A 13,763-nucleotide genomic window follows, 5' to 3' on the forward strand; every position below is an offset into this window, starting at 1 on the left:
TTTGGACTGGCAAAAGATTAAATTTGCCTGGCCGAAATGTCAGTTTAAAACTGCACACATACAGGCTGCAATAGCAGGCTTGAGACCTGTTTAAATGGCTACTGAACTGGGTGGCACAACCTGTGCTGCAGGCCCACTAGGAGCATTTAATTTACAATTCCTAGGCACATGTAGTGCAAATTTACTGAGGATTTACACGTAAATTAAGTAAGCCAATCTACCATGTTTTATGGGAAGAGGTGTGGCGCAGCGGCCAGGGCGACGGACGCTGGGGATCCCGGTTTGATCCCCGGCTCCGGCAGCAGGAGTCTGCCCAGCACCATGTGACTCTGGGCAATAGCTCGCTTAATCTTCCCAACGGCCCCCAGCGCCGAGATACCCCTTCGGGGGTGATACATGCACTATACAAGTACTGGATTTATAAGCACTGGTTAGCAGCGGTAAAACTGACAGAATCCTAAGGTCAACAAAAAAAATTCAGTACACAAATAGGAGGAGGAAAGCATAACGTTTGTGGGTGACACTGCAGAGAGGGCCAAATTCAACAACTACCAAGAAACAATTATCCTTTACCTTTGGCACCTTAAAACTAGTCGCAGAAACACAGACTTGAGTTGAAAGAGGCCAAAATGGGATCTCACAATTGACTACAGAAAGAAGCACAAATTATTTTAGGGACGTTCTGACTGTCTGACCATGTGCATACGAGTTTGTTGGGACTGACAACTACTTGCACTGGTAAGAATATATTTCAGGTTCCATTTAAGAGGAAGAGAAAGAAACAGTGGAATTAATTTCATTTGTGAAGTTGTTGCAGGTTAAGGCCTACTGGACTACAAAACAAATTAGATTTTAAGGGGGCAAGAAGGGAAGCGGATGTTTGTTAGCCAAAAAGGAGAGGTCTAGCACAAAATCCGTGAAGCTTCACTTTAAAACCAAAAAGACTTTTTCAATGTAATATTTTTCTTTCCTGGTAAGCAGCATGTTTCCCTGGCATGATACAGGACACATTTTTAAGTGAAACACAAGACTCACTGTCAACCAATGCCTTTTGAGCTACATGATTTGAAATGTGAAACAAGGAAGCACTGGAATAATGAAAGCCGGACTAAATGGAGGCAGCAACGTGGATGGCCCCATAAGATGGAGGGGCTACACAGTTATAGATTAAACTCCAAATAAGTTCCTGGGTTAATGAAAGAAGGATATCTAAAGCTCCATGCCCTTTTATAAGACGGAGAGTGTAAGGTTCACAATGATTTTGTCTCCATCATTCCATCACTTTTCTAGCCCTGCTAGCACTCTATTCATAGAAACACATCTCCTGGGTATTGCTAATGTATCTGGACCTGATCTGTACAGGTGAGTCACTGTGCAAGTCTGGAGGTTTGCCTGTGTTCATCTACCAAGAGGTACCCAACCTGGTTGTACAATTCACTGTTATACAAAGGCAATGCCTCTACATGGTTTAACGGGTCCAAGAACCGTAAAAGACTCCTGCTTCTGACTGACTGCCATACTCACATTTTTTAAACATTAACTAGAGCCATACAACAGTATGGGTCAGATAGAAGAAGACTCACAGTTAACTCATGTAAACAGATTTTACAAAAAGCACACTATGATCATCAGCTTGGCAGACGGTCAGGCGGTCTCTTTCGGTCTGTCTTACTTTCTATCTGTGACACACAAACCAATAAACATTTCTTTTTACATTCCCAACCGCTCTGTATACTATTACATCCACATGACGTACTTGGTGGGACGCAAATTTACAGATGCACATTTCATGCACTAATGTAATTTTATGTTTAACAGAATTAGGTTTAGGTTCAGCTGTATATCTACACCCTCCTTGATTAGCAAGTTAACATAGCAATGGAGCTGCACCTACATGTATTTTATGTGAAAAGTGTTTTTCAGGTAAGCATGCACAATGACAGACATATTTCTATGAGATTCAAAAGTACTCAACCTTTCACCCATTGATCATGGTATTTCTCTATTGTTCCAAAACATGTTTTATCATACAGATTAATTTTTTTTGCAAATCTTAAACTCAATCTAAATAAAATCTAAAAATAAAAGGCTCCTCATATTTTAATTGGTGCTTACCTTGGCCAAACATTAAAAAACCTGGGAAAAGCAACTCAATAGTCATTATTTGGAAAGAGATCCAGTAACTGAAAGGCACAAGTGCATAGAAGCGAATGCAGTTAAAAATGTTAATTGTGAAAACCCATCAACACTCTTGGGATAACTCATTAACTACAGAATAAATACTTTAAAGATTGTAATTTGTTCAAAGGCAAAATAAAAGAATATTATGTTCTCGCACCAGTATCTCTTTATCTTCTGATTTTCTGCTTTGTTTGTTAGGCTTTGAGTTCTGTTTTATACAAAACCAAATAAACTTGAAATAAAAAAAAAAAAGAATTGCCATAAATAGATGAAGGTTCGACATCGGAGCGCAGAATAGGGCTCATTTCTTTGTGAACTGTGTAACCAAACTCAAGTTAAAATGTAGATCTTTACACATATAGCACAATATAGAACCCACACTGGTCTTACCCACATTAACTGTTCACTATCTTAGTATGGAAAGACTTACACTCTGCTGTCAAGCTTGATGGCAACATGGCTGGGACCGGGCAAGGATTCCTTTGGTTTGCATACAGTGTTGAAGTTGAGAACTTTCTGAGCATTTGATTGCTTGTTGTAGAGCAGGTATGGGATGTATGATAGAAGCCGTCCAGCTTTAATGCTGGAAAGAAAAATATATATTTAAAAAAGTTAATATACTGAATGAAAATGCAAGAGTTGGAAAAGCTTTCAGAGCATGACAGTTATGTATTTCATACTTTGCACACACCATCCATTCATGTTGACCAGCACCCCAATACACAGATTCACTGCAGTAGCAAAGGCTGGGCATTTACGTTAGGAAAGCAGTGATGAGGTGTCTGTATGAGGGACAAGATGGCGTATGTGTGAGAGGCCGGGGCGGCTGCTCCACCGCTGTTCAGAGTCTGATTTAGAGTGAAGCAACATAACCTCTCAACAAGCAGCCCCCTTCTGGGCAGCAGAAATAACATGGGATGTCAGATACCCACCTTCAATCCTGGACTGGTTTTGTGGCTGGAGCGCTCATCAGAGTACGGGCGGTGCCGGGGAGGCGGGAATCTTGCTAGCCGGCCAGGTCGAAGCTGGGACTTTCTGCTACTGCCCTCTTCCTTGGCGGGCATGCTGTTAGGTCTGTGAGGCTCCTTGCCTAGATCTGCGTCAGGGTCAGGATGCAACCCAAGGCCGCCCATACAATCTGAGACCAGAGCACCGAGCCTGCACAATTGGGGCTGGCTGCCGCTAGCTCTTCTCACCCCCAGTTGTTGAAGATGGTGACGACCAGTGTGAACAACACCACCTTGAAGAGTGGGAAGGGCTCGGAGGCCGTAGCATGCAAGGATGCTGCCAATTGGAGATCAAGAGGCACTGGGACAAAATGTGGACCCTCAACAACAAAAGGCTGTAACTGAATTTTTCCCTCCCATGGCAGTAGCAGTAAGAGGGTTACAGCTGGTCCCCTCAGAAGAGGTAGGAAGAAAGGTGGGGATCAACCTGCAGCCTGAGGTCCAGGTTAGAGAAACAGGGTATTTGAGTCCGGGAGTGGATTGGCCTCCCACTAACGCTGATATACTTAAGGAGGGTGAACCGGGGGCATAATTCGCCTGGGAAGATGCTCCTGAGATTGTAGACTTTTTGCATATTTCAATTTCAACAGAGGAAGGGGGGCAGACAGCCGACAGTGCAAATGGCAAGCAAGTGACACCGTAACCCCACTCCCCTGCAAGGTCAATCAAACAAAGGCTCTAATAGAGGGGGCAGTGGGTCCTAGAAGCCTTGAAAACTCTCAGGATCCTGGGTATATATTTTTTTCCTTGACCAACTGCTCCGGTATAAGTGCTGTCGAGTCCGAGGGTGAAATTATTTAGTTGACTTTCAGCTCCAGCCCAAGCAGCCAGTACAAAGGTACTGGTACGATCATTAGAAGGAAAAAGCACCTTAAACAAAGGCGGCATTCCACAAGGGCACTCCATGGACAGTTTGAAAAAAACACTTATCTGGTGCTGCCTTAAAGTGGGACTATTCAACCACGCAGAAAATCTATGTGAATACCAATATGGTGGCTAAGGGAACAAAAGGCAGACAAGGCCCTGAAGAACCATCTTCGAAGTTGATCTATGAATCGATAAAAGAGCACCAAGAAGAGACATGGGTGGATGGTAAAAAACAAAAAACAGTCTGGCAACAAAAAAGCTTAAAGGGGCAGTTAGAAAGGTGGCTAAAGCCTTTGCAGAAATCAATAATTGACTAACGGTAGTTGAAGAACGGACGGTCGTTCTGGAGAATGATGTGGTTAGAAACCAAACCCAGACAGAATCTCAATGATCACAAATAATGGGCATGCAGTGGAAACTGGAAGATTACGAAAATAGGCTACGGCGCACTGATTTGAGAATCTAAGGCATTGAAGAAGGGGCGGAAAGGGGTATAGTCGAGCTTACACCCTGAATTTGACGAAGTGGGCTTTCCCGGAGCTTCAACGCTGGAACTGGGACACGGACATTCCGTGAGTGCATTGCTATTCATTCACATTCAAAAATATCAGGACAGGCGCACCCAGGTGTAATGAAGCAGCCAATAGCCACGATTGTTTATTTTGAGAATTTTCTTCTCCGCAAAGCAGTGTTTACTAAAGCCTGCACTGATTCCAAGCGGACTCACGAGAGGCAATCTTTCTTTACTCTGCCATGTAACAGTGGAAAGACGATGGAGGACAAGGCAATTGTTTCCACCATGCCAAGCCCTTGGCACTGAAGCCTATTTACTCAATCCTGCCCGCCCAAAAATAATATATAACAGCAAGGTGAGAGTCTTCACATCTGAAATTAAGCCAAAGGAATTTATGGTTGGAATTCGGAAATAGAGACTGGGCAAGATTGAATAGTGAAATAAGACATCGATTTGTAAATCAAGGGGGTGTATGGGACGTAACAAAGGCAATATTTAAGGGTGATGGTTCGGTTGCACAGTTGGGTTGGTAGTTTTGGGAGCTTTGAGCAGCGGGGCCACAGCTTTCATCATTCACATCTCAGCTGGTGTGCTTGCCTCAAGGTTTGGGTGGAGGGAGTCAGGAAAGGTTGGGGCAGGGGGGGCTTGATGGCGGGAGGGGTGTGAGGGGGGAAGATGAGCAAAATAAGGGTGTTTGAAGAGCTTTATGAGAGTCTACGGCAGAATGGAGGTGTTGGTCCAGGGAGGAGGACTAAGAGTGCTAAATGAAAGTGGAATTTACACCTTGAAAGAAGCAACAAGTAAACCATGAATATTCTGTGAATAGTCTCAGTAAACATTTGTGGCCTAAATGATTATGGTAAAAGCTGTAAGGTGGCAGAGGATCTAAAAATCCTATGTGCCGATATTATTTGTTTGCAGGAGACCCATGTTAAGGGGGCAAATAAAAGGTTGTTGGAGCAGCTAGAGTATCATCTCATTACCTATACTATGCAGGGAAGAGGAGCAAGGGAGGTGGCCATCCTAGCTTGGAAGAAAGACATGAATTGTAAAAGGCAATCAACAGATAAATATGGACGATGGGCTATTGTGGAATTATATACAACGCCGCACTAACCTTTACCATCTGTTCCATATACGGATCAACTGGAGATTATCCCGAGTTATTCGAGTTCTTCAATACTGAGCAGGGTGCCTGGCCCTTCTAAATTACACTGTTTAGAGACTCGAATATAAATGGGATGGGCGGGCTTGGGGGCAACAACGTAGGGAAATATGTATGCCATAAGCCCATTTCATTCAGGATAATGGGCTTATAGATATGGTGCTGCAACTAAAGGCGCCAGACCTAGGGAGCACATATGTTCTGTCTCCGCACAAAACAGTTGCCCGATTGGACTTTTTTTTGGTTTAACAAAACTGAATATCGAACTGCTGCAATGAAAAATACCCCCAGGTAATGTCAGATCACAAACCTTTGGTATTGGGATTTACACTAATCGGAGGGGTAAAGGAACATAGCAACAGTTGGGCATTTAAAAGGGGTTTGTTGGTCGATCAGGGATACATTACCCAGATGAATAAATGGATACTGGATTTTATGGAGACCATTAGAGACAGTGCTGGTAAGGGGATGGTCTAGGATGCCTTTAAGGCGGGTGTAAGGAGGAGACACTCATCTTTAGACTTCACCGTAAAAAAAAAAAAAGGCACCAACAACATAATAACCTATATAAAAACTTAGGGAAATAGAAGAGGAGCTTGTTGGTGCTATAGCTGCTGGGCATGTACAAAGAATATAATGGGCAAACCTGCTCTGGCTAAAGCAGCAATTGGGGATGTAAAAACGGCAAAAGTGACAGAGCAGTACATGGCATTGTGACAAGAATGCTACTAGTAAAATGTGCGAGTGGGGCACACGTTGGTAGTATGCATAAAGTAGAAAAAGCAGTTAGCAGAGAGATTTTGAAGATCAAGAACGAAATACAGAGCTCGATAACCACTGCCGAGGGCATCCGGGAGGAATTCCGTAGATTTTATGAAAAAATATATATGACACAGAGGGGGACTTATAGGAAAGGACAATTAGGGTATATCTGGGCTCTGTCCATATAGAGAAATGTTCCCTTTCAAGTCGGAAGAAATATATATGCCACTTAGCGAGCAACCCTCGAGTAAGGCGGAGGGACCCAATCGGATCCTGCTCAAATTCTATAAAGTTTTTTTGACATCTCTTGGGCCAAACCTCATTAATACCCTCTGTCTGGTACGAAAGGGGGAGCCCCTCCCACCCCCGGACTCATGGACCAAAACCAGTATCATAGTTATTTTGAAAAAGGGGAACCGGCTACTGATCTAGGATCCTATTGGCCAATTACGCTTATAAACAGCAATACTAAAATATATCCTAAATTACTAGCAAACCGTTTGACTTTTATTATTGTCAGGGTCTGACTAACGTGCCTACCTAGAATTGGACTACACCTCCCAGAATGCCTAGCATGAAGGGGGAGGGCCTCAGAAGGCATATAGTCTCTTGGACGCCATCTACTGGTGCTTGTGATTTGTCTTGTAGAGCCGATGGTTGCGGACGCCCTGTCCCCGCGGAGTTCCAGGGAAGGTGTGGTTCGTTTTGTTCTGTGGCTGCAGAGCAAGCTGTAGAGATCCACGTGACGACAGGTACCGGCTGGTACTGTCAAGAGGTTACTACCGCAAGACGCGTGAGACGCCAGGATTGCCCCCTCCGCGTTCTTGCGATCCTGATTATATTTGTTTATGTGAGTGAGCAGGAGACGCCTGGATTTCCCCCTCACTGTCACTCACGGGACGCGGATTTATCTGCGCAGCAAACACCGGCTGGTGTTGTATTTCATAGGTGGCGAGGGAGACGCGGGATTTCACCCTCCACGCTTATCTATGTTTGAATGGTGTTTCTCGGCTGAGAACACTGAACGGGAGACGCAGGATTGCCCCCTCCTGTTTCAGGGACTTTATTTTCGTTGTGTTTTTCATCCTTGAACTGTGAGCAGGAGAAGCCGGCTGGCTTTCTAGGTCGTTTACAGTTTGTTGTTATTTTTTCCATCAGCGGATGCTGGTGCACCTTACAAGAAGCGGCTGGGAGAGACTGTTATCTATCCAGACGCCTCTTGAGAACCCCATGTTCAGTCACGATTTCCACAGGCTACTGGTGAGTGAATGAGGGTGATACATGTGGGAGGTTGATGTGTGTGTCTCTATCAGGAAATAGACAGGCTATAACAAACTGTTCTTTCATTTAGTCTGAGGAGGATTCCATCAGAGGGAAGGGTCTATTTTCCTGAGAGTTATCAGGTGAGGATTCACAACAGCACTTGTGACATAGTTAAGGAGTTAGAGTACAAGGAACTAACGTGTCCTTCCTTGTCGTTACAGGTCCTTATCCCTGCTGTTCCCTTCCCCTTCCCTGTTTTTTCCCTCGCCTGACTGCTTTTATACTCTGGAAATACTCAGTCAGAGTGTGGAGACGTCAGGAGGTGGACCCCTATTGAGCATCTTTCCGATCCTGAGGAATAGCAGCCGTGACAATTATAGAGAAAGTGATTACCCCTAGACAGCATGGTTTCATCCCTGGTAGAGGAACCACAGATCATTTTAGAAGAGTCATTACGGTATTTGACGCTGCTTTGATCGCAGGAGACCCTGTGGCACTTATATTTATAGATGCAGAAAAAGCATTTGAGAGGGTCTCCTGGGATTATTTGTGGGCCTCTCTTGGATGGCTCAGGTGGGAAGGGGCTTTATAGATGCTGTGCACGCAATGTACGCAGCACCTACAGTTTGCTTACTAATGATGGGAGGGCAAACGGAGCAGCTCAAGATTAAAAGAGGGACTAGACAGGGGTGCCCCTGTTCTCAGTTATTGTTCGCCTGTTATATTGACTCATTGATAAGCAAAACCGAGACAAACTCAGGTATTAAACCGGTCTGTTTTCAAGGGTCCGATACTAAGATTTTGGGTTACGCGGATGCCTTGGCTTTAGTGACATCGCTACCCCAAGTGGCGTTGGAAGAAATTGGAAAAGAAGCCATGTCATTTGGGAAGATCTCGGGGTATTCACTCAACCAGCATAAAGCTTGAATGATCACATATGAACTGGTAAACCTAGTTGATCCCCGGGTGATGCAATCGGCAACCTATCTGGATGTAGATATATCATCCGAATTAGACCAAATTGTTGAATTAAATTTAATCCCAGTAATACAGAAAGGGAGGCAGGAACTTAGCAGGATGAATAATTTACATCTGTAAATAATTGGCCGGTGCAATATTGTCAAAATAATTTTCCTGCCCAAAGTCCTCAATTGTCTTCAGATCAATACCTCTGGAAATCGGAAATGCCTGGTTTAAGCAATTGGAGGACACGGTCAACCGATGTATATAGGCGTACAAGATGACCAAGAGGGCTCTGAAATACATGACAGCCTAGAGAAAGAGCAGGATGGGCTGCACCCGGTTTTAATATGTAATATCTAGCAGCGGCTCTCCAGTATGTGAGTGCATTAGTAGGGGGAAACCCCTCGGATCATTGGAGCAGAGATAGGGTACCAGACAACTACGAGCTACTGATAGGAGATTGTACCGGACAGCTACGAGCTACTGATTGGCGATGAGGCTAAAAATCTGCTTCTGAAATGTATCGAGCCAAGTTATTATAAGAGAGTTAGGTTTAAGACCCGACTGGCTGCATTTCGGGTGTGGGTAGTGGTGACGAGAAAGATAGGAGCCGGGAGAATGAATTATTACACTCCGCTGTTCACGAACCCATCATTTGCGGAAATCTTTCATGATACTGCTATGAAACGCTCGTAAGACCTAAGTCTGAGGACAATTGGGGAACTTTTTTATATTGCGGGACTTAAGTCATTTGCGGAAATACAAGCTAGCTGTGGTAAATAAATAATTAATTACCGGTACTATTTTTGAATACATTGAATAAAACAGATAGCTCAATAAATAAGAGACAGGATTCGAGGTATCTGAGTCTAACAGGCTTTAATCAGGCATAAGGGAAGGGACAGGAACGGGATAGCCTGCATGGAAATAGAATGGATGGCAGCTGCCACGTCTAAGTAACAGTACAAGGTATATATACATTACAATTACATTCAATACAGTAGGCGTAGCAGTAGGCGTAGCAGTCGCGAAAGATAAGGACACATTGGTGGAAGAAGAAGGCGTGTACAGGGCGTGCACTGAGACATGTGGTATGAAACGTCACGGAAATGTCATGAGTGGGCGGAAACATAGAGGGGGCTACCTGAGAGCAGCTGGGACCTTTAACCTGGTGGTGCGCGCAAACGGGCAATGACGTGTTACCAGGGAGAACTGGGGGCTATGACTTCTGCACTAGAAGAGGAGACTAAAGTCTACGGTGTCAGGACGACATGTACCTATGGCATATCTGGTATCTTGTGTTTGGAGTACATGTTGATAGAAACTAAAAGCTATCAGGGCAGAGGCTACTTGACTCTAAGGCTGGTGCATGCATATATTCTTCGTGTAATGCGTGTGCTAGGAATATTCTATGAATATTAATACAGTAATACTCTTGCATGGAGACATAAAGACTAGACTATAGCTGAAGCTGTTTATACGGTTCAGTAGCTAAGGAATGCAAAGACGAGGAGCTGAACTGATAACTAGAAGCATAACATACTCTTGGCAGACAGGCAGGCAGAGCCAGGCCGGGCCGGGCACCGCGCGGCAGGAAATAAGTGAAGGGTCAGGGATGCAGGTGGGGGCTGTATCGCTCCTCGGAGTGAGTTCAGGAGACTGGAACTTGAATCTGGTGTCCGGGCCCTTTTGAGGCCTAGAAACGGGGACAATGCGGTGAATTAACGTGCACACTGTAAACGTGGCAACATAGGCCTAATTCTCGTTGCTTTCACGAGAACTGGAAACTGGCATACTAGAGTTGGACACAACTATAATTGCGTCTTTAATCGATCATAGGTGTATACATGCATATCGATCATGCACATATAGCATAGGATGGGGAACACGTAGGCACATACAACATGGCAAAATTTACTTTTCCACATTCCCTCCTTGTGCCCTACGTTTCCATCAGGAAACATCAATATTCATGATACCATCTATCTGTTCATATAGCATCATTTGCTCGTCTTGAATTGTCTTGGAACGGGACTTAGGACTAGGAATACAGGATGTAGCACACAAGCCGCAAATCGCAGGGCCACATTGTAAACAGAGGCAGCAACTGAATATGATCATTACTGCTATACCTAGGAATGACAATACTTTCCATCCCCAGGCAGATATGATACTCCAGAGCCAACCGGACCATGTCCAGGTGCCTGGATTCTGGTGTAACTGATGGGCAATTTTATGAAGTCTGGTTATAGCTGAATAAACAGACGGCGCGTTATTAGGAATGAAAATGCAGCAACTAGATCCGATGACTCTACAAGCTCCTCCTCTATCGGCCAATATGACGTCAAGGACGAGACGATTTTGGAGCACGACAAAACGCATAGCAGATTGCTCTTCGGTTAAATTACCTAGAGCGGAAATAGTCTCATTCACTACTGCTTCAAGGGTTCTGGTTAACCTACATATTAACTTACTATTCTGGACAGGGCCTATAAAGAAAAAGAAACCTTTATTGAAGTCTTGATATTGTTCTAGAGTAGTTTCAGTTTGATCGACAATTGGGGACTCAGTCTCCCTTCTATGTCTAACGTGTACTAGATGTGTGTTTCTGTGATAATCGGATGGGGCTAGAAAAACTGGTGGCAGTAGGAAGGCAATGTAACAAGTTCCATCCCAATCGAGGGGCAGACGGATATATGCGGTCTGACCACAAACAAAATAAGAATGACGTGAGGCTTTGAAAATAGATTTCCCACTGTCACTATACTCGACCACAGTAGTACAATCACTATGTCCTACATGTGCGGAACCATTCTTTTTGACACATAATTCGCCTTTGACTGGTAGTACTGAAATAGCAGGCAATTCTGGGGTAGTATCGGACTGAACATTCAGAACCATAAAATTCGAGGAATAATTACCTAAATCATATACTTCATTTTCTAGATCTAACCCTGTTCTATGGGAAAGACCTTCCTTGTCTGGGAAACATGTTCTATTCAGAAGGGACATATCATTTGAGGATGACGTTAACGTGGACCATGCTCCACACGAACCATTATGTGAAAACGGATAAGGAAAAAGTGGCAGAACTCCCTTCGGTGTCTGGAAAGGGGGAAGTCGACCACACACCCAACAATTAGTGGCATTGCTGGTCTGGTGTGAATAGTGTAACATTCTGATAAATGTGTTATTACGCATAGCAAGACGATAGGATAACTCGTGAGGAGGCAGGTCACTAAATGTGTGCTCTACTGTAACATTAGGAAACATATGTACATGTGAAATAGGAAAACATAAATGAAAAGCATAACTTATGCAGGTAACCATAAGACTCAGAAACATAAAAAATAACAGAGTAACGATGCATCTACTGCAAATATTCTTTTGATAGCGTATTCTCTTAGAGTTTTGACTAACTCTCTCACTATGTGGGTCTATCTCATACATGTCAGGAACCTGTCTAACCGCTTCACCCGAGAGGGACTTAAACAATTAAACTGTCTGACTTGCTAGACCTCAACTTGGCTTTATACTCCTGCTGCGGAGTTTTCTCTAACAGGGGAAGTTTAGAGTCTGTGTCTGGACAGTCCTTAAGAACGGGGCAGTCTTTGATAAATGTCTTTGGCCGTAATCCATGGAATTTCTTGATGTGGCTGGTATGTACCCAGCCCTTGCGTCCCTCGAGCTTGACTGCGGTCCTTGTTGTTAATAACACCAACTTGGGCTCCTTCCAGCGGGGCTCCAGCAGACTTGAACGATCGAAGTTTCGAACCAACACGAGTTCACCTGGAACGACTTCGTGCGGTTTCACTTGAGTGTTGTCTGGAAAAGCAGCGGCGACCTGTGAACGACAAGAGTGTAGGGCAGACATCAAGGAAGCTAGGTAATCTGTCAGCATATTACTGGAAACGTCTGTAATCTTTCGGGGCATAGGTGTACCCCACATATTTGGAGGACGGCCGAATACGACCTCGTACGGGGACAGACCTGATCTAGAGTGTGCAACCATTCTCATATAAAAAAGGGCAACTGGCAGTGCTACCAACCAATCTACACCTTTCTCTGCGCATACTTTTGCAATGCGGATTTTCAGTGTCTGATTATGTCTCTCAACTAGACCAGCTGCTTCGGGGTGCCGTACACAGTGGAACTTCCACTGGTACCCTAACAGAAGGGAAACTTCTTTCATGAGTTCAGAGGAGAATGGCTGGCCGTTGTCTGAATACACGACCCTTGGTAAACCATAGCGGGGGAAAAACTCACGAAACAACTGCCTGGCAGTGGTCGCGGCAGTGTAATCTGGAACCGGATATGCTTCTGTCCATCTGGACAAAGCACATACAACTACGAGGACATACTTGAAACCTCGACATCGCTCCATCTGAATATAATCCATCTGGAGGACTTCAAAAGGGCGGTCAGGAGGATGGAATCCACCTTGTTTCACCGGGACACTTTTACCTGGATTGAACTGACAACAGATCATGCAGGTACGCACTTTCTGCTTGGCTGCTGCTCGTAAATGCTTGTTGAACCAAATGTTCTGGATACTGTCTAACATGGCCTTTTCTCCTAGGTGTACTGGACTATGTGCGGTATTAATAATGACTTGAACCATAGAGTCGGGGAGAAACCATGTGGCTTTTCCCTTCGTCAACCATCCCTGATCTGTCTGGACCCCTCCTTGTTCGGACCATTTCTTGATTTCATCTGGAGTAGCATGTAACTGTATGTCTATGACATCTTGAGTAGGGTCCTTAACTGTCATACAAGTAGTCTGATCTGGAATGTGTGTCGATGTCTTGTTAACTGGAATGTCTGGAGTCTGGGCTGTAAGTTTGGCTGTTCGATCTGCTAGATTGTTACCTTGGGAAATGATATCAATGACTTTCGTATGTGCTTTGCACTTCATAATGGCAATAGCTGTCAGTAAATGTATTGCATCTAACAGAGCTTGAATGAGGAGACCATGCTGAATCTTAGTTCCATGAGAAGTCATGAAACCTCGTTCCTGCCAGAGCACTCCAAAGTCGTGTAC

General features: G+C 44.4%; 1 protein-coding gene across 1 annotated transcript in view; it reads right to left on the reverse strand.

Annotated features, from left to right (window-relative positions):
• The window catches only part of REV1 (REV1 DNA directed polymerase), a 411,701-nt gene that overhangs the window by 271,840 nt on the left and 126,098 nt on the right, over positions 1-13,763 (reverse strand). Inside the window, exon 5 of the mRNA XM_078658014.1 lies at positions 2,612-2,764. Coding sequence (XP_078514140.1) covers positions 2,612-2,764 — 153 coding nt within the window. The remainder of the gene's footprint in view (positions 1-2,611; positions 2,765-13,763) is intronic.

The sequence above is a fragment of the Lissotriton helveticus genome, chromosome 8 (assembly GCF_964261635.1).
Source record: "Lissotriton helveticus chromosome 8, aLisHel1.1, whole genome shotgun sequence".
Classification (NCBI taxonomy): Eukaryota; Metazoa; Chordata; class Amphibia; order Caudata; family Salamandridae; genus Lissotriton; species Lissotriton helveticus.